The sequence below is a fragment of the Penicillium hordei genome (genome assembly GCF_028827395.1).
Source record: "Penicillium hordei strain IBT 12815 chromosome Unknown utg000005l_segment0_segment0, whole genome shotgun sequence".
NCBI classification, from domain to species: Eukaryota; Fungi; Ascomycota; class Eurotiomycetes; order Eurotiales; family Aspergillaceae; genus Penicillium; species Penicillium hordei.
This window is the reverse complement of record NW_026623146.1, coordinates 1,069,092-1,088,463: the sequence shown is the minus strand read 5'-3', so window position 1 is coordinate 1,088,463 and position 19,372 is coordinate 1,069,092. Positions and strand designations below refer to the sequence as shown.

The following is a 19,372-nucleotide window of genomic DNA, read 5'->3' as shown; positions in this document are numbered from 1 at the left end:
TAGCTCTTGTCGTGAGATGAAGGAGTGAAGTTGCGATAGGCGTGGTGGGTGGAGAATTGATATGAATCACGTGACTAGGCGTTATCTCGCGTCGTCATGGACTTAAGATCGGTCGCGTTTCTCAACTATTTTTTACTGAGATGCCAAACAGGACACACATGCAATAAGCGGTGCGTGAACCATTTATCCTTCGCAATGTTGCTGTGGCTTCTGGTTGCCACACACCAGAGCGATGGAGCCATTCCGCGTGCGTCTCAACTGTATCGATCATTACCAGGCGACCGCGTCGGAGTTGGATCCTCCACTGCCTTTTCGTGATGAGGTCTCAGAGAAAGATTTTAAGCCCAAGGTGCCTGTCATTCGGATATTTGGAGCCACCGAGACTGGCCAAAGAGTTTGCGTACATGTCCATGGCGCGTTTCCATACCTCTACATTGAATACAACGGATCCTTGGCGCCAGAAGATGGTTAGTGATAGCCATATTCATGATTTGATGAGTTGACTTACCAAATTGTAGTAAACTCGGCAATTAGAACTCTTCACCTCTCAATTGATCATGCTCTGGCGGTCAGTTTTCGCCGAAATGCATATGACCGGAGGACAGCGTTTGTGGCGCACATCACCTTGGTGAAAGGAGTCCCGTTCTACGGATACCATGTGGGATGGCGGTTCTTCTTCAAAATTTACCTCTTAAACCCCTTCCATACAACTCGCCTGGTTGATCTTCTGCACCAGGGAGCTGTGATGAAACGTCCGCTTCAACCCTACGAGGCACATGTGCAATACATCCCGCAATGGATGTGTGACTACAACTTATACGGATGTGCAACCATGAACTGTAGTCAAATCAAGTTCCGAGCACCGGTGCCTGAGTATTTCGAGCTCAGCAACCTAGCCCATCGCTGGCACGATCGTTCAATCCCACCCGAGAGCATACTCGATCACCCTGCATTACAGAAGCAAAGCAATTGCGCGTTGGAGGTTGATATCTGTGTTCAAGATATCCTAAACCGCCTTGATGTAAAGGAACGACCTTTACACCATGATTTCACTGAGCTTTTGAAACCTGTCGCGGTTAACGAGCGGCTCGTTCCTAGCATGGCTGGACTGTGGCAGGATGAAACTCGCAGACGTAAAAAGAGGATGGGCATTATTGATCCCGGAAGCACCCCGTTTAGACCCGAGGAATTGGTTTCAATGTCTGCGGATCCAAGAGATCAGTCGAGAAGTGGTTGGATACACGAGGAAGAATTTCGTGAGATGGCTGCTCAACTTGCTGCTAATGATAAACATCAAGATGGCAACAACGATACGTCATTTGGGACATTCTTGGATACCGACGATCTAGCCAAAAATGTCAAGACTGCGTTGGATAGTGTTGAGGACTTCTTTCCTGACAAAATCAGTACTTTGGCCTTTGATAGCAGCCTTTCCCAACAATCAGGCGGGCGAAAAGCACCGGAAATCTCGGTTGATGAGAGTCTCGCTTTGTCCTCTCAAAATGACGGACAGTATTACTCAGATTCTGATCAAGGAGGGAACCTATTGGAAGGGAGAACCGAACAGGATCCTGAAGCGAAAGAGGACCTGCTGGGCGAGAGCTTTTATGATGAGGTCTTTGACGAAATGCCCTTTTCAGATGTGGCTGCACCTGCGGAGCCTGCTGAAACCAGCAACCCCAAAGTAACTATGGATGGTGTCTACAAGGAAGGAATTTCTGTAGCCCAAGAAAAAAGGCCCAGAGTCCTGAGTCAAAGCAGAAGTGTAGCCCCTAAAAGACAACACTTCGAAACTCTCGATTCCCCCCATTCGCCTACCAAAAGACCTAGACATATGGCCAAACACGGTTTGTCCGACGGGCCATTGGAATCACACAACACGCGGAAGCACCAGCAAGATGACAAACAGAAAAACGTCTCCTTTGATAGCAAGTTGGATTCGCACGCGGAAACCCCGTCATCAGAACCAAAATCATCTTCCTCACAGAGGACAGTCCGTCCAAAGGCGCATAGTTACACCAGCGGTTTGAAATTCCCGGTAGTCAAGGACCCCAGTGATCCTTTGACCATTTTGCGCTACAGCCAAGATGAGGCAAATTCTTCAAGAAAAGACCTCGAATCATCCCAAGACCTCTTTTCTTTCCCTTCCGGATCCGCCACGGAATTGTCAGGCGAAACTAGTGAAACTCAGAGATCCTCAGAGTTACAGTCTGCAACAGTGATGTGTCCGGTCTCTCTCGATCCGCATCTCGCCGAAACCATGAAAAACTGTCGTCAATCATTCAATTTCACGCCAAACCGGTCATTACGTTTCTTCAAATTTGCTAGCCCAACTTCCACCGAAGTCAGTTCGACATTAAATGAACATGGGCGTCCTTCTGTTGTATACCAAAAAGCATTTTACAGTGATGAAATGGATGTGCCTGAACGACCAAGAGAATATGGTGGCAGAGAATTTCGGCTAGAGAGCAACACAATTCACTATCTACCCGATTTTGACCCAACGGCAGAGGGACCTGCAATGTTTGGTGAGCAGATACCAGCAACACACGACCGAGATCAGCAAGGAAAGGTTGATCAGCAACTCCGAGAAAGGTGTACCGCTAGGGTCTGGGAGTTTGCACCTGTTCCGCCAAGTCGGTCGGAGGTCCTACAGTGGTTTGAAGAGTTGGAGGCCTCGCAAGAACTTAACCAAAAAGCAGCCCAAACCGTACCTGCTCAAATGAAATCAGACCACCTCTCGCAGATCGAGGGCCCCACACAGAAGAACGCACATGGCTTCAAATACTCACAGCATGGAGTGTCCACTAGCGTGGAACATCAAGCTCAGCACATGAGCACAATGAGCTTAGAAGTGCATGTGAACACGCGCGGAACTCTCATGGCCAACCCCGAAGAGGACGAGATCACTTCCTTCTTCTGGTGCATCCAATCCGAAGATGAGGATCTTGAAGTCAATAGTCATCTTCCAGGAGTTCATGTTGGGATGGTTTACCACGGCGAAGGCGAGAGGCCGGAAGCCAAAATTTCCAAGGCATTGACAATTGATGTCGAGTGCGAGCCAACGGAACTGGACCTGATAAACCGACTCATAGACATTGTCCGGTACCATGATCCAGATATAATCGCGGGCTACGAGGTTCACAACGCTTCCTGGGGATACGTGATTGAGCGAGCGCGCAAGAAGTACGACTTTAACATCTGCGAGGAACTTTCAAGAACCAAATCCCAGTCTAATGGACGATTCGGCAAAGAGACAGATCAGTGGGGGCACAACCACTCATCATCCGTTCGCATCACTGGGCGACACATCTTCAATATCTGGCGCGCTATGAAGGGCGAGCTGAATTTGCTCCAGTACACTATGGAGAACGTCGTCTTCCATGTCTTGCATCGCCGAATTCCTCACTATTCCCCCAAAGACCTGACGAAATGGCACCAAAGCGGCAAACCTCGCAATCTCCTCAAAGTCGTGGAATATTTTACCTCTCGTGTACAAATGAATCTGGAAATTCTCGAGGCCAATGAATTGGCACCAAGGACAAGTGAGCAGGCGAGATTGCTGGGTATTGATTTTGCCTCTGTGATTTCCCGGGGATCCCAGTTCAAAGTGGAGTCTCTGATGTTCCGAATTGCGAAGCCAGAGAACTTCCTGCTCGTCTCACCAAGCAGAAAGCAGGTCGGACAGCAGAATGCATTAGAATGCTTGCCTCTGGTCATGGAACCACAAAGTGACTTCTACACTAGCCCACTTCTGGTGCTTGATTTCCAGTCACTGTACCCGAGTGTCATGATCGCGTACAACTACTGCTACTCAACCTTCCTAGGCAGAGCAATGCACTGGCGTGGACGTGATAAAATGGGGTTCATGGATTACAAGCGCCAGCCCAGACTGCTCGAGTTACTAAAAGACAAGATCAACATCTCTCCAAATGGCATGATGTATGCGAAGCAGGAAGTACGCCAGTCGCTGCTAGCCAAGATGCTTTCCGAGATTCTCGAAACCCGCGTGATGGTCAAAAACGGCATGAAAGTCGACAAAGACGACAAGATCTTACAGCGACTTCTGAACAACAGACAGCTGGCGCTCAAACTGATTGCGAATGTCACATACGGCTACACATCCGCCTCATTCTCAGGGCGAATGCCCTGTTCCGAAATCGCCGACAGCATCGTCCAAACCGGACGCGAAACCCTCGAAAAAGCCATTGCCTTCATCCACTCCATCGACCGCTGGGGCGCCGAAGTCGTCTACGGCGATACAGACAGTCTATTCGTCTACCTAAAAGGCCGCACGCGCGACCAAGCCTTCGACATTGGCGAAGAAATCGCCCAAGCAGTAACAGACCTGAACCCACGTCCGATAAAACTAAAATTCGAAAAAGTCTACCACCCCTGCGTTCTGCTCGCGAAGAAACGCTATGTAGGCTTTAAATACGAGCACCGCGACCAAAAAGAGCCCGAATTCGACGCAAAGGGCATCGAAACCGTTCGTCGAGACGGTACACCCGCCGAACAAAAAATCGAAGAAAAAGCCCTAAAAACACTCTTCCGCACTGCAGACCTGTCCCGAGTGAAATCCTACTTCCAGCGCCAATGCGCAAAAATCATGCAAGGCCGCATCTCCATTCAAGATTTCTGCTTCGCCCGCGAAGTACGGCTGGGAACGTACTCCGAGCGCAGTCTACCCGCCGGTGCGATGATAAGCACAAAGCGCATGATGGAGGATCCACGCTCAGAGCCACAGACCGGCGAGCGTGTGCCGTACGTTGTTGTCACCGGTGCGCCTGGCTCGAAGCTTGTTGATCGGTGTGTTTCACCACAGACGCTTCTGCATGATGCGCAGCTTGAGATTGATGCGGAGTACTATATCACAAAGAATATTATTCCGCCGCTTGAGAGGATTTTCAATCTTGTCGGTGCGAATGTTCGTCAGTGGTACGATGAGATGCCGAAGGTGCAACGGATTCGGCGGGTTGAGGGGTCGGCGGTTGCGAGGCCGAATTCTCGTGCTGGTGGGGTTAGTAGGAAGACTCTTGAGTCTTATATGCGGTCGTCTTCGTGTGTTGTCTGTCGGTCGAGATTGTCTGATGCTGCTGTGCCTGTTTGTGGGGATTGTCTGCAGAAGCCGCATCTTACATTGCTTGATGTTGTTTCGCGGCTGCAGAAGGCAGAAAAGAGGGTTGTTGATTTGGAAGCTATTTGTCGTTCTTGTATGGGTGTTTCTCCTGGTGATGAGGTTAGCTGTGATAGTTTGGATTGCTCTATCTTTTACTCGAGGACTAGAGATGCTGCTAATTGGAGACACTCCAGGGCTGTGTTGGAGCCTGTGGTTGAATTACTGGAACGGAAGGGGGATGAAGGATTGGATTGGTAACCTTTTGGATACATGATGTTTGAGGAGTTTTGGATTGGATATACCCCACAGACTAATAGACTCTGTTAATGTTTAGGTACAAATTGGATAAACAAATTTGAGCGTCCAGTTTCATTCGCATCTGCAAGCCCACCTAACCTCATTTTTTGGCTTTTTTTTTCTTCTCGTGAGCGAAATATCAGCTGTTGATCATGTTGATCAAAGTATCCAGCGCTGAAGGCTGGACATCGCCCTCCGTTTCAACAATATCCTCCGTTACAGCCTCCTTATCAACCTTCTCTTCGGCTTTAGCAGCGCCTATGCTCACGCCACCCTCCTTTTCATCATCCTCGTCGAAGCACTCACCCTCATTCATGTCTTCGGGGTTCGGCAAGGGTTTGGTCTTGTCAATGCGTCGACGAGCAATGAGTTCTTGACCTGGGGGCGCGGAGCTAGAGCCCGCCTCAGCATTTGGCTTCACATCCTCATCCATATCTTCAACAATCTTGAGAATTTGCTTATGAGTAAAGACTAGGCCATCGCCGATGGGCTTTGTATAATCGCCAACCCCTTGTCCCTCCGAGACCAGAGCCTGTCGCGCCCGGCCCGTTGCAATATCACCGAGGACGTCGGGGAAAATCCAAGGGAAGCTAATGAGCGGAAGCTCAGTGGTGTTCACTTCAACAATGGAAAGATCTTCTCTCTGTAGTGCCTCTTTGCGTCGAGCTTCAAGGGCTGCAGCTACCTGCTCCTGGGTAACACGGTACATGGCAATGACCAAGGCAGGGATATTTCCTCCCTGACGGCCGACTTTGTCGTAACACTGGTGGCGGAATCCACGGCGGAGTGTACCCACGATTCTGCCTAGGTCTTCCTGCATCTTGTAGTCTTTGATCACGAAACCGTGGCGGAGTACAAAGGTTGACCACACCTCAAACTCAGTGTTGATCTCATACTGAGCCATGATTTGTCGCATGTTCATGTCGAATTCCGCCTTGAGCTTGCGGGCGTATTCCATGTAGGTCTCACTTGCTGGAGCCAGCGGGGATTCCAGGATGCGAGAGTCGAAGGGCTTCTCTAGCTTGGGGACGAAGTCAGGAGTTACCACTGCGTCGTACAGTTGACCGAGAATTTTGGTCGACTTGTAAATGCTGGATGGTCTCTTGAATCGCTTCTCCATGAAATGGGGCCAGAACTTGGGATCCAAAGAGCGGGCCATTCTCGCATGCGCACCGCTCTTGTTATAGTCAACTGCATCAGAATGAAGCTGAGCAAGACGAATGCACTTTTCTTCCCACACGCCCTTCGGGAGTCTATCAGCCCAGGCTAAATGGGCATGTGCAATTCGAGGAAGGCAGTCATTCTTCATATAGGTGACGAAGAATGAAGTGACTTCGTCAACTGTCACATCATGGTCAAGGTCTGGGGCTTTGGAGCCCTTGTAGTCCATGCATTCGACGAACCATCTCGCAGGAATCAGATCGGGATCCCAAATAACGAGGTAGTCATCACCATCAAGATCACCCCCAGAGCACATGCTCGCAATGTCCTGGTCGCCGGTTTGAGGAAGCACAACCACGTCCCGGAGTCCTCGCAGCTCCGGTCTGTTTACCGCTCGAACCACGCGAATATCTCCAGGGTGAAGCGAAGGGTTGCGGGCGAGAATACAGAGACCTTCAACGACTTCGTACTCACCAGCCCCATCTAGCCGGCATATCTGGACAAAGATTTCGGGGAGAGCAGCCAGTTTCTCTGCGTAGGAGGCTCTTCTGTGCGGCAATGCGTTCTTAAAGTAGCCCTTTAAAACTCCTGTTTCATCCATGACACCGAGAAGGTTGGCCCCTTGGTCTATGGCAATCTTTGCTTTCTCCTTGAGATGCTTCAGATGCCAGGACTTCCAGAGCTCAAGCATGGTATTGGCAAACGGCTCCTCATTTTTTCGGAAGCCATCAGATACCATCTGAGCCAAGGCTAGGGTCGTTTGGTTTGGGTCGATGTACTTTTGGAGAAGGTTGGTTGCTTTCGAATCATTGCACATGGCTCGATGGAAGCTACCCAGCATGCTGTTGAGTTTGCTATGGAAGACTTTATCCTGGACACCCAGAGCAGAAAGCACGAGAATCAACTGGCGGTTCAAAGTCGCAAGAGAATACTGGGACCAACGAATGATCTCCAAACCGGCTTGATTGGTTTCGAACTTTTGCTGACTTGGTCGAATGTGTACCTCCTGAGGCACAGGATCTGGAGAGACGACCAGCATGCCTTTAGCTCCGCCAAGACGAAACTGGAAAGCCGAAGGGGGTTCTCCAGTGAGGGTTTTAATGTTGTGCTGGGATGTGACCATCTGGGCAAGGAATTTGGAAATCTTTCCAATACCGTCTGAGAACGTGAAGCCGTTACGAACAATGTCAGCACACGGAGCAGTTTGAACCGAAGATCCAGTGAAAGCTCGAGTGGTCGAAAAGCATTGTCCCAGTCTTGCAGCATATTTGGCCACATTTCGAATATGGTTGAATTGGCCCATCCAGGCCCGGATGGTTGCCGCTGAGACACCGGCATCCGGTGAAAAGAAGTATGCGCCATGCTCACGGAATTGAGAGTTGCCGAATGCTAGGAACTCGTAGCGGCGGTCTCCAATGGTGATACCGTTGGCCAGTGTCCTTTTGACACGGGTGTAGATTTCATCATTGGAATCGCCTAGTGAGGAGTTGATACGGCCCTCAGTTCTCTCATCTGTAAATCGAACCCGAAGAAAGCGCCCAGGGGCACCTTTAGTGGACCATTCGCGCACAACTCGATTTGAGATATCCACTGTTGGGGTATTGTAGTAAATTGTAGTCGGAGTGACTCGTGCTGTGTGCATGAAGCAACAGTAACTCGGAATCTTCGAGTCAATCACTCCTTTGAAGAATTTGAGGTCAAGGATCTCCATAGGATTAAGGTACTGTTTTTTCTCAGTTGCAACGAACTCTAGCAATCTGGTAGCTTGATCATCACCGAGATTCTTCAGTCTTTCTACAAATTCCCGGGCCATGGTGAACTCAGATAGGTATCCATGGGACAAACAAACCTCTAGTTGATACCGTACCTTGAAGGGGAGGTGTAGATAGTTCTGATCTCCCAAATCTTGCAGTAATGCGGAAGCCTTGTTGGACTTGGACTCAGAAAAGTCAATCCAATGCCACACTGGTACCGGTCGGTCTGGTTTCTCGACAAAGTGACTCCCATCTTTGATGGAGATGTTGTAGTCCTTGAAAATATCACCGACAAGCATCAAATAGTGACTGGTATCCTCGACACGGCGCGTATTGGGGTCCACGTCGGGTGCGAATGAGATCCTGAACATCTTCCATCGCCCTAGCACGAAATATTGGTAAGCGTACGCAATTATAATGGATGATGACGCTTACCCAAGTCAATGATGTGTCCCGTCTTTTTCAAACTTGTGGAGAGATTCTTTAGCGAGTTCGGGTTATGTGTGACGGAGGTCTGTCGATACCAACTATCCTCTTCTCTCCAGCTCAACGGCTCTTTCACTGTAGACTGAATGTCTTTGGCTTTTCGGTGCCAGATTGCGGCGGAGTCTAGGACGATCAAAAAGGAGTGTTCTCTTGTCGCTTTGTCGTATTGTTGGTAAATGTGGGTTAGTTGGAGAAATGTGATTTTGACACGATAGTCATGCTGCGTTACATCTGCAGTCTCCGACCCCCGAATGCCTACTTTGAAGTACAGGAGCAAGCACTTGCGCATGACATCCACAACACATCTGGGGAATGCTAAGTTGGTAAAGCTTTGCATAGAGTGAACAATGGACGGACCTAGCAGGACACCGATGTCGACTTGTACAGTTTTCAATTCCTTCAAAATAGCCATCAATATTTGAAAGTAGCCTCCTAGACATACATTCACTCACCAGTTCACTCGGGAGTCGAATATCTGGGCGGACTGGGCTTGGGATGGTCCCGTTCGAGTCACCACAGCAGATAGAGAGCGATATCACTGTAACACGGCCACTCCGGAGCTTCACGCCAAAAGAGCCGGTTTCCCAAAACTCTTCGTTTGGAGGGGGCCTATTCATTGTCAGCAAAATTTGTCTAAGCAACATGGCGGAGTGACAGAATGCCCACTTGAAACGAATGCGTCCTTTAGAATCAGGACGTCCTGATGCGTCCTCCCAAACGTCGATTGAAATCAGATTCCCATACTTGTTGAAAGCGTCGTAGATATCGTGGGTGTTCATCTCTCTTGGGATGTTCAACAGGTCGACCGCACAAGTCTTCCATGATCTCCAGGTGACCCAGTCTCGGACTGGCAAGGTATGATGAGGGCCAGGGGGGTCGGGGGAAACCAACCTCGGGTGGTTGGGCTTGGAGTGTTTCGTGTTGGGGATTTCTGGGCCTGCCATTTTATAGCTGATTTTGATAGAAGAAAGCAGTCAGTCACGAAGAAGCCAAGAAGAAGAAGAAGAAAGGCTGATGTGAAGGATGGGAATATATAGGAAGGAAGGAACCTCCAAGTTGGAAGGAAGGACACAAATACATGTAAGCACAGCATTAAAGTCTAAGAACAAAACAAGTGACGAGGGGAGACTGAAAGACTACATACAAGGAAAGAACGATGGAACGATGCTCTAAGAGTCTACATGGAACATCAGAAGGCACAAAAAAAGCGTTTAATAGAAAGAAAGTCTTTCTTAGAGTGTAGCAGCCTTCGGGGTGAGAGAACTGACTATCTGATGGGATATCAAATGAATGAGAGGCATGGAATCTGAGAGTTCACCAGATCAGTTTGAATTTAGTGGAGTGAGAATGAGCAGTCTTAGATTCATCTAACTTGTACTTACAGATTAGACTTGCTTAGACTATCCCTGTCCCATTCTTCTTTTCAAGGATGAGGCGAAAGTGAGTAATCTCGCACTATATAGCTCGATTGGTCGATCCACCTGCTCTTCGAGGCAAATCGGACCTATCCGGCCAAATTGGTAGTCCTATGTTCATCAACAATGAAACTGACGTCTTGATGAGGGATATCTTACTTACTGCCTTTAGAAAGCCGAAGAGGCAATGAAGCTAAAAACGGGTATTATTTGCTTACACATTTAGAAAGCCCGGGGTTGGCAAATGCCAGGTAAGACAAGTGAAAAGCAGTATGGATTTCCTCTGCTTAGGAGTATATGAGCGAATAGATCACCACCCACGTTGAAAATACTAAAACAGCGTATAATCCGAAGAGAAATGGAATGAAGGGCCACACTCCAAAGATTTAAACAATTGACTTAGCATGGTGGTAGATAAAGCAGCGGGCAGTGGTGCCAGCAATGACGCATTAAAAGAAACTAAGACTAACGTTAAGGCAATTGAGGGTTTTTGTGGATTATTGATGGCGTGTAAATGTAGATACTGATAAAAACGTTGGAAAGCAACAGACGGGATGGCCATGATGCAATTGTTCAAGACATATGTACCTTTGGGCTAGTTACACAACTCCACGACCACTTAGGCAACATTCTCACCGCGGGGGTATCTGATCCGTTGACCCAGTAAAAGCAGTGCTCGAAAAGAGAAAGTCTTTGGAAAACTCAAGATCCATATCCAAATCTAGACTATGAAGTCGGTCGCCCTCCAAGTTACCCGGGACCTGCGTCTCCTGGAAAGAATCATCCACCTGATTGCGTTTTGATGCACTGCTTGAATGTAATTTTGTCGGGCTGTTGTGGTCAGCCTCTGCCAGTGGCTTTCTCACCGAGCGAGACATACCGCTGGCTAGCGGCGGGCTTTTCGTCTTGGGAGCTGCAGCTGCGGGGGTGTTCAAATCATAAGGCAGGTTTGTTGATTTACGATTCCCTCTTGGTCGTTTTGGGGTAGGTCCGTTGAAGTTGGAGGTCATGGATTCAAAGGTCTGTGCGAGCTGTACGTCATCTTCATCATCGCTTATGGTTTGAGGGACCCTTGCGGCTGGAGTGGCGTTGACAGAGGACCTGGTTCGCTGATGTCTTGGAGAGGCGTTTGACTCAGGGGTATTGGCAGAGAAGCCCATCACGCCCATTAGACGGCCGATGTGTTGTTGTGCCTCGGAGAATTCACGGGCCTTGGCCGCACGTTCGTCTCGTAAGGCTTGCACCTAGACTTAACGTTAGAGTGTCCAGGTTTTGCATATATGAGTAGTATTGACTACCTTTCTCTCCAAGTGTTGGATCCGTTTGGCTTTCGATTGGGCATCCCTGGAAGCATCAAGAGCGGCAGCTTGCATAGCTGCATGCAATCGCCGATTTTCTGTCTCATGTTTTGCTATCTGTTTTGAAACATTATAAGTTTCGACCACACATAGGTTTGCTGCATAGACATACCTCGGATGTGGCCCGAGAAGCTTCGGCTTCACGGTCATGTTTCAGTTTTTCAATCTCACTCCGCGACTTTTCCTCGGATTCTTCCAATGTAGAACAGAGCCTCTCAACTTCAATATTCTGTTGTGCAACCTTGAAAAAGTCAGTATAAACTTATCGAATTGATGACAAAAACGATAGCCAAAGTCTTACCGATGTTTCCATGGATCCCAGTTCCTTTCTCAACTCTTCCTCCTGGGCCAGGAGGAGGCTCAATTTATCTTCTTTCTCATCGGCATGAAGTCTGGTTTGTTTCAACTCCTCTGTAACACTAGCAAGTTCTTGCTCCAGAGAGCCAGAGAGCTTGGATAAAGTGGCCTTTTCGCTTGACATTTGATCAAAACTATGGCGCGCCTGCTCATTTTTCATTTGCAATCTGCACATCTCCTCCTGAAGATCTTCCAGTTGATCATCCTTTCCAGTTAAATTTGCGATCATCTCCAATTCCTTAGAGCGAGCCTTTTCCTTTTCGACGAAAAGTGCGTTCTCGGAACTCCGTTGCTGCCGCTGAAGCTCCTCGCGTGCAGACTTGAGCGACCTAGTCAGCTCATCGGTATATGCGTATTGACCTTGAAGGAGTTGTTCAAGTCGTGTGTTTTCGTTGTTAAGTTGAACAAAAGATTCGTGAGAGTTCCTTAACTTAGTTTGAATCTCTGTATTTTTGGCTGTCAGTTGTTCGTTCAACTCTTCATTTTTCCTTCGCAGTTGCTCGTTTTCGCTCGCATATAAGTCCCGCTCTTCCTCGACAGCTCGTAGGGGTCCTTCAACATCGTGACATCGATGCTCGAGGACAAAGCACGTGTCCTCGATCTTTCTCATCAAACTGTCGTGAGAGGCCTGGGCATTCTGCATGAAGAGTTCGGTAACTCCCGAGCGCCAATTGCGGTTTATCTGAGTTGACGAGAAGTCATGCCTGTCGCGCAAGGCAATGGAGCCACGGAAGGCTTTGGGAGTTGTTGTCGAGAAGGCACAGGTGAGGCTCGGCATTGATTGCTCCACTCGTCCCATAAAGGAGTTCATGATAATGTCGCTTCCGTTTTGCGCCGAAGCCCCGTTGTAAAGTCGTAATAGGGATAGAAACAGTCTGTTTTGCTTTGTGGATAGCTCGGACGCACAACATGCTCGACCACTGCATTGGCTTTCGCTTGGCTGTCGGGGAAAGTATTCAACCACTTCCCCAAGCACTTCCCTCAAAGGGAGCATGGAGTTGTTGAGACTGGAGAGCATGATCTCGGCATGTACCTCTTGCACACCAGCCAATACCAAGTGTGCCAAGTGCAGTGTCGCCATCTCTCTAATCCTCGACCATTTACTACCTCTTAAGACATCAAAAGTAAAGGCCAAAAGTTGACGAGTGGCAGCTTCTCCAGATTCCTATTTATGTTAGCTGTCAAAGGTTGCTCATGGACAGGAGTGCTTATACTCACAGCTAAAGATTTTGCGAGGCGTGGAATTAGTTGATGGGGTATATTTTCCATGGCCTCTTGGCTATGCTTGGACAAAAGGGCCTTTATTCCAAGTTCCCGCAGCTGGAACGGTAACGAAAGTGCCGGGAGAAGTGTGAGCAAAAAGAAGATTGCCTATTATCAAGTGATTAAAATTTTGACTCGACGCACGATCAGCCATGACTAACCATCGTTTGTGTTTGACCATAAAGACCATCTCTGACAGCCTTCTCGCACAGCTTAGCAATTTTAGGACTATTACCTGCCATCCAAGCCTGTTTCTGCTCAGGCTCAATTGCGTCAGCGATGCAAATAGCCAGCCGGATGCTCTCAGCTGCGTCAGGTGATGCCAGATTGCAACTGGATGAGCAAGCTAGTATAACACGCAAGACGACCAAGTCGAGTGTTTTGAGACCCCGTTTCTGGCCAAAGAAATGCTTGATGTTAAGGAGCCATGGGATATCTGATCCGTGTTGATTTTGAGATGTTGTACTTAGTGCCGTCGCAATCTGCGCAAAGGTTGCTAGACACAGGAGGTTGCCCATATGATCGTCGAGATTGCGCAGTGTCTTGGTGAACTCTAGCTGTAGGTTGGACATGATCTCGGACGGAATGTCATTCAAGATCCTTGGCGAGCCTTTGAGTCCTGAGATGAGTGCGTGGATAGGTGTTACAGTCTCAACACAGGGATTCTCTGCCATCATGCCGACCAGCTTTGTGATGAAGGGGGCAATCCTAGCTGGCGGCACAACACCCGCTGGCAGGGGCGATGAGAATAATGCGATACATGCCGGAAAATACTGAAATAGTTAGCTGATGCCCTCTAGCCAGGGTCTATTAGCTTCGAGGAGTGAATCTCACCTCAGCCCCATTAGTGTCCACGGCCTTTTCTAAAAAGGCATCCAAAATCACCGGTTGTCGCTCGAGCAGCGCATCTCTAAAGGACGATGCAGATGCTAAAACATGTCAGACTCAAGTCCCAACAAGGCTTTTAATGAGCACAAACCGAATGCAGTGATCAGAGGCAGAGCGACGCGTGATCGCGATAAGGCTTCGACCAAAACATCAGCCAACAAGCCAACTTGGCAAGGCTTGCACAATGCCCAGGCGCCAATCGTCGAGGGACTGCTTTGATGCACCAGATCATGGAGGTCCTGGTATTACATTGTTAGCATGTACATGTATACTCCGATGCCAGTCCTGATCGACTTACCTGTAATGAAGGTACGTAAGGTGCGGTGACCAGGCGTTCCACCTCGCACACTATTTGAGCGAGTTGCTCTGCCATTACTTTGAAATTTGCATGTATGTCAAGTGGATTTGGTGCTTAGTACGGGCTTCATCTGACTTCCGAGGTTGATGTTGGTGTTGGGTGTACGAGGTTCTTTGCCCTCTCCGTTGCCCCGTCAACCGTTGACATCTTTATTTTTCTACTTTCCCTCTCGATTGTCGGTTATTTAAATAGCCTTCAAAGAGTATTAGAATATGAAAAGAAAATACAATGTAAATATATTAAGTTCTGCTTGTAACTCGTAGAAATAAGAGACAACCACCGGATTACGGCTACGGCCAGTGCACACAGTAAATCCTGACCGCCCATTTCACCGCCAACATTTTATTGCCTACTCCTTACCTACTACATAGTATGTACTCTGTACATAACATATGAAGTACTAATTACTCTATTTCTATTCTATGCATAGAGAATGGCTATCAAGAATTGACCTTCAACTTCAATATCTGACTTTGATATTGGTGTATTCAGTAGGAACACATACAAACTATTCTGCCAGCAGAATCGGAACTGGCGGTAACTGCCGCAGACCGGAGTTCTCGCAAGTCTCCGTTTCTGTTCCTATTCGCCCTATTCGCCCCCACGCTCGGCTTCTCCACATCTTGGTAATGGCAGGCCAAGAGTGGGATTGTAGTGGTTGTGTATAGTGAAATTATAGTGGATTATGGCATTATAAAGGACCAAACGACGTCTCTCGGCCGAAGTCCGATGTCAAGGTACAAAAGCCCGGTCACATCATGCTGGCATTATCGAATCATTTCTCCTTTTTTAAAAACATAACTCAATTCTAATCTCAACATAATTCTTGTTCACGATGCGACCGGTCCTCCGGGTCTCACGAGCACTACCGGCTCAGGTTTCTCGACCCCAGATATCGCGTACTATTCTGGCTCGCGGTGCTAGATTAAACAGTTCCGATGCCGGAAAAACAGAGAACACAAAAGAGGGCAATTCCTCATCTACAAACGCTCCCCCCTTGCCCTTTTGGACCCCGGTCAAGGCTCTACTTGTCTCCGCATTTGCTGCGGGGTTAGGCTATGGCGTCTCCTCATATACCCAGCCACCGGCACAGGCATCTAAGAAGCCACAGTATGGCTCAGCAAAGGACTTTGAAAAGGTAGATCCCTCAATTGCAGCATAATCTCACACCAGTCCCGGGCCATCCAAACTAACAACTTCGCCCAGGCCATCAACGAGCTAAGAACAAAGCTCGGCAAAGACACAGTCAGCACCGAAGAAGACGAACTTCACCAGCACGGCTTCTCAGAATGGTCCAGCCTAAACGCTGACCGTCTGCCGGTCGCAATCGCATACCCCAAGACCACCCAAGAAGTCTCCGAGATCGCCAAGGTATGCAACAAATACCGAATGCCCATGATTCCCTACTCAGGAGGATCGAGTCTGGAAGCCAATTTCTCCGCCCCGCACGGCGGCATGACAATCGACTTTGCGTTCATGAACAAAGTCCTAGAAATCCACCCAGACGACATGGACATCGTTGTGCAGCCCTCCATCCAGTGGATGGATCTGAATGAGCAGATTAAGGAAACAGGCATGTTCTTCCCCGTCGACCCAGGCCCATCCGCCATGATCGGCGGTATGGTCGGCACAAACTGCAGTGGTACCAATGCCGTCCGCTACGGTACCATGAAGGACTGGGTGATTAACCTCACGGTCGTCTTGGCTGATGGCCGCATCATCAAAACCCGCAGACGTCCCCGCAAGACTTCCGCCGGTTACAACCTCACGGGCATGTTTGTTGGCTCAGAGGGTACGCTCGGTATCGTCACTGAGGCTACGTTGAAGCTCGCCCCGCTCCCTGAACAGACTCGCGTTGGCGTCGTTGCGTTCCCGACTATCCGTGATGCGGCCTCGACCGCTATGCAGGTCATTAAGAAGGGTGTCTCTGTGCAGTGCATGGAGATCATGGATGATGTTCAAATGGACGTTATTAATCGCGCGGGAGGAACTGGCCGTGAATGGAAGGTCTCTCCTACGCTGTTCTTCAAGTTCTCTGGAACTGTCGCCGGTGTCGCAGATAGTATCGATCTGACGACGAAGCTCGCTCAGAGTAACAATGCGCAGTCTTTTGAATTTGCTCGCGATGACCGTGAAGCGCATGATCTGTGGTCGGCGCGAAAGCAGTCACTGTGGAGTATGCTGGCGTTGCGCAAGGAGGGGTCGGAGGTCTGGTCGACTGATGTGGCTGTTCCCATTTCTCGACTACCTGATATCATTGGTATGGCCTCCTGAAGACTTCTTTGTTACATATGTACTAACTTCTACTAGAAACCTCTAAGAAAGAATTGGTCGAGCTAGGACTTTTCGCCAGTATCCTTGGCCACATTGGCGATGGAAACTTCCATGCTAGCATTATGTATGACCGCACCAACCCCGCTGAGCGGGAGCGTGTCGAGAAAGTAGTGTACGATATGGTTGATCGTGGGTTGGAAATGGAGGGCTCATGCACAGTAAGTCGTTCCTCTTGGAGATACCAAAATATCAGCTAATTCAGTACTACAGGGCGAGCACGGCATTGGACTGGGCAAGAAAGGATCTTTGAAGAAGGAAGTTGGACCGGATACAGTTAATGTCATGCGCAGTATCAAGCGTTCACTGGATCCGAACTGGCTGCTGAACCCTGGCAAGATCTTCGACTACGACGACGAGACTCCCGGCCCGGGACATTGATTTTGATTTAGCATTTAGCATTTTATATATCATAGAAGATTAAACCTTTAGGCTTTCTAGTGAAATGGTGCGAATACTTGAATTTTAAAGACGTTTGCTACGCATAGACGAATAAGCACCCCGTGTCCAGGTCTAGATGGTATACCGAACTTTCCCCTGTCCGTAACAAGAAATAATACGTCGGTCCAGGGAGCAGAGAGTGAGGGTCTGAGCGGGAATAACATCCAGCTTGGAATAGTCCACTTGGACTCTTGACTTAATCATGTACGGTGATATGATATTCGAATTCAGTTATGCCTTCACGCTCTTGCTGATTCCCGGATAATAAATCCGGTCGTGAGTCCTGATTGGATAGGTCATGACGGCCCCGTTTTTCAGATCGCTTCCTAGACTGCCCAGGTGGTACGCGTATCACAGTCAAAAACTGCGCTAAGGGCGTGCATTAGTCCTTCTCAATTTATTGTTCTAGCCGTGTTGTTTGTTCAGGGCCCAAAACCTGAAAGTATCGCTCGAAGAGAGCCGCACTCCACTGACAGCCAGTGCCTGAGCTCGGTATGTCTGTAGGTTCAGTGGCTGGTTCCATGGGAGATGAACTGTCGATAGCTGTCGGGGCCGCCGCAGCAGCATTCGCCAACGCCCACATACGGGGAACATGGTCTTGAACTTCTGATTGAATGGTTGGTACCTGAGAACGGCAGTTTGGGGCTATGGGTTCCAGCTCGCCTAGGGAAGAACGGGAAGAACTAATATCTTCTCTCTGGCGCTTTAATGTCCCCAGAGCAAGCTGCTGTGGTGATTCTGTATCCATGGTGTTTGATTCTTCAAATCCGCTGTCATCATCTGGCGAAGCTCCCCATTGTGATGGGTTAATCTGAACCATGTCCCGAGAAAATAGAGCCTTGATGTGGAGCTCTTCAATATTCTTCCAGCGGCGATCACATCGGGCATCACCATCCGTCTTCAAGTGCTCGTATGTCTCATTGATAGCTTGCCACGCCAAATCCAACACCTCCCCTTTCGGCGACAGAGAAAGATTGATGAGCAGACATGTCAAGGCATCCCACTCGATGTGGTTTTGGAAAATCCAGAGCCACTGACTGCCCTTTTCATGGTGTTTCAAAGCCGCAGTGTACTGCAGAATTTCTATGCAAACCTTTCGGAATTTGACATGCGTGAGCATAGACTGGTCTTGTCTCGCCCTTGGTTTGATCACTGCCAGCTCGAGCTTTGCGAGTGTCAGATTGCTGGAGACAGTTGTAAAATAGTCTAGCGCAATACTTTGATCTAAATGCGATAAATATTGCTGTTCCACTTTCCCCTTGAAGAGATCTATCGTAGTGCATTTCTGTGACGCTGATAAAACCGGGTAGCAGTTCTCTTCGCAAAACTGGTCAGAGAAGATAGTTCGGCGAGCAAAATTGCTGATCTCAGATCTTGTGAGGCTCAACACCATCTCTGTTTTCCCGCTGCAGTTTCGAGGTGGGTCCTTCATATCAGGGTCAAGATTTGCATCGGCCACATTGGAAGGGAGTCTTGTGTCGAACCATGACTTCAGAATACGCGGGTTTGTGCCACACTCCTCTGCGATATTGATATCGAGAATATAGATCTGCCACCAGAGTCGACGCCGCATTTCGACTTCAAAGGGTGATATTTCTGAAGCGGATGCATCGCGATGCAGGCCGATCTTGAGGGCAATTCCAATGGCATTCCCAAGAAACTTGCTAATGTCTAGCCCTTTATTGTAATGCCTGCTGCAAGCCTAAAGCAATTGTCAGCTAATATCAGACCTCTGCTTGTTTCAGTGTCACGTACGATGTATATGACAAAGCCTTGCAGGACAGTAATGTCTAATGACTTCAATAGATCGGCTTTTGCGAGAGCGCTTTCAACTCCGGTGCGATATCTTGAAATATTAGCAGGATAACTTATAGCTTGAATCCACATACATACCTATTTAGCACTTCGTGCTTGTCTTCGTCAAGCTCAACCTGACAATCTTCCACTGTCATTGTTGCCACAGCAGCATAACAAATGGCGAATATCAAACACTCCGTGGGTGCTCCAAGGGTCTCTCGAAACTGTGTGTTATTCAATATCTGTCTCTGGACCGTTGGTGCATGTATAATTTTGAGGATTGGCTCCACGTTCTCTAAGTACTTCTGCCATAGGAAAGATACCAGAACCCGGGGAGGGAAACGAGA

The 19,372-nt window shown here is 48.6% G+C and overlaps 5 protein-coding genes across 5 annotated transcripts; 2 read left to right on the top strand and 3 right to left on the bottom strand.

Annotated features, from left to right (window-relative positions):
* Nucleotides 1-232: 232 nt before the first annotated feature.
* On the top strand, nt 233-5,377 carry N7537_009358 (DNA-directed DNA polymerase zeta catalytic subunit REV3; the record flags this gene model as incomplete). Its single annotated transcript, XM_056900412.1, has 2 exons — nt 233-467; nt 519-5,377. 2 exons carry the CDS (start codon nt 233-235, stop codon nt 5,375-5,377), a joined length of 5,094 nt encoding a protein of 1,697 aa, XP_056749080.1.
* Nucleotides 5,378-5,555: 178 nt separating this feature from the next.
* On the bottom strand, nt 5,556-9,761 carry N7537_009357 (uncharacterized protein; the record flags this gene model as incomplete). The annotated part of the gene is made up of 3 exons (XM_056900411.1): nt 5,556-8,713; nt 8,767-9,214; nt 9,270-9,761. 3 exons carry the CDS (start codon nt 9,759-9,761, stop codon nt 5,556-5,558), a joined length of 4,098 nt encoding a protein of 1,365 aa, XP_056749079.1.
* Nucleotides 9,762-10,864: 1,103 nt separating this feature from the next.
* N7537_009356 (uncharacterized protein) lies at nt 10,865-14,471 on the bottom strand (the record flags this gene model as incomplete). The annotated part of the gene is made up of 9 exons (XM_056900410.1): nt 10,865-11,476; nt 11,531-11,647; nt 11,703-11,831; nt 11,892-13,112; nt 13,166-13,318; nt 13,372-13,983; nt 14,045-14,139; nt 14,190-14,337; nt 14,397-14,471. The coding sequence occupies 9 exons, from the start codon at nt 14,469-14,471 to the stop codon at nt 10,865-10,867; spliced, it is 3,162 nt and encodes a 1,053-aa protein (XP_056749078.1).
* Nucleotides 14,472-15,291: 820 nt separating this feature from the next.
* N7537_009355 (FAD-binding oxidoreductase) lies at nt 15,292-17,168 on the top strand (the record flags this gene model as incomplete). The annotated part of the gene is made up of 4 exons (XM_056900409.1): nt 15,292-15,594; nt 15,663-16,716; nt 16,767-16,948; nt 17,001-17,168. The coding sequence occupies 4 exons, from the start codon at nt 15,292-15,294 to the stop codon at nt 17,166-17,168; spliced, it is 1,707 nt and encodes a 568-aa protein (XP_056749077.1).
* Nucleotides 17,169-17,625: 457 nt separating this feature from the next.
* N7537_009354 (transcription factor domain-containing protein) lies at nt 17,626-19,180 on the bottom strand (the record flags this gene model as incomplete). The annotated part of the gene is made up of 3 exons (XM_056900408.1): nt 17,626-18,930; nt 18,984-19,074; nt 19,122-19,180. 3 exons carry the CDS (start codon nt 19,178-19,180, stop codon nt 17,626-17,628), a joined length of 1,455 nt encoding a protein of 484 aa, XP_056749076.1.
* Between the last annotated feature and the right edge of the window lie 192 nt (nt 19,181-19,372).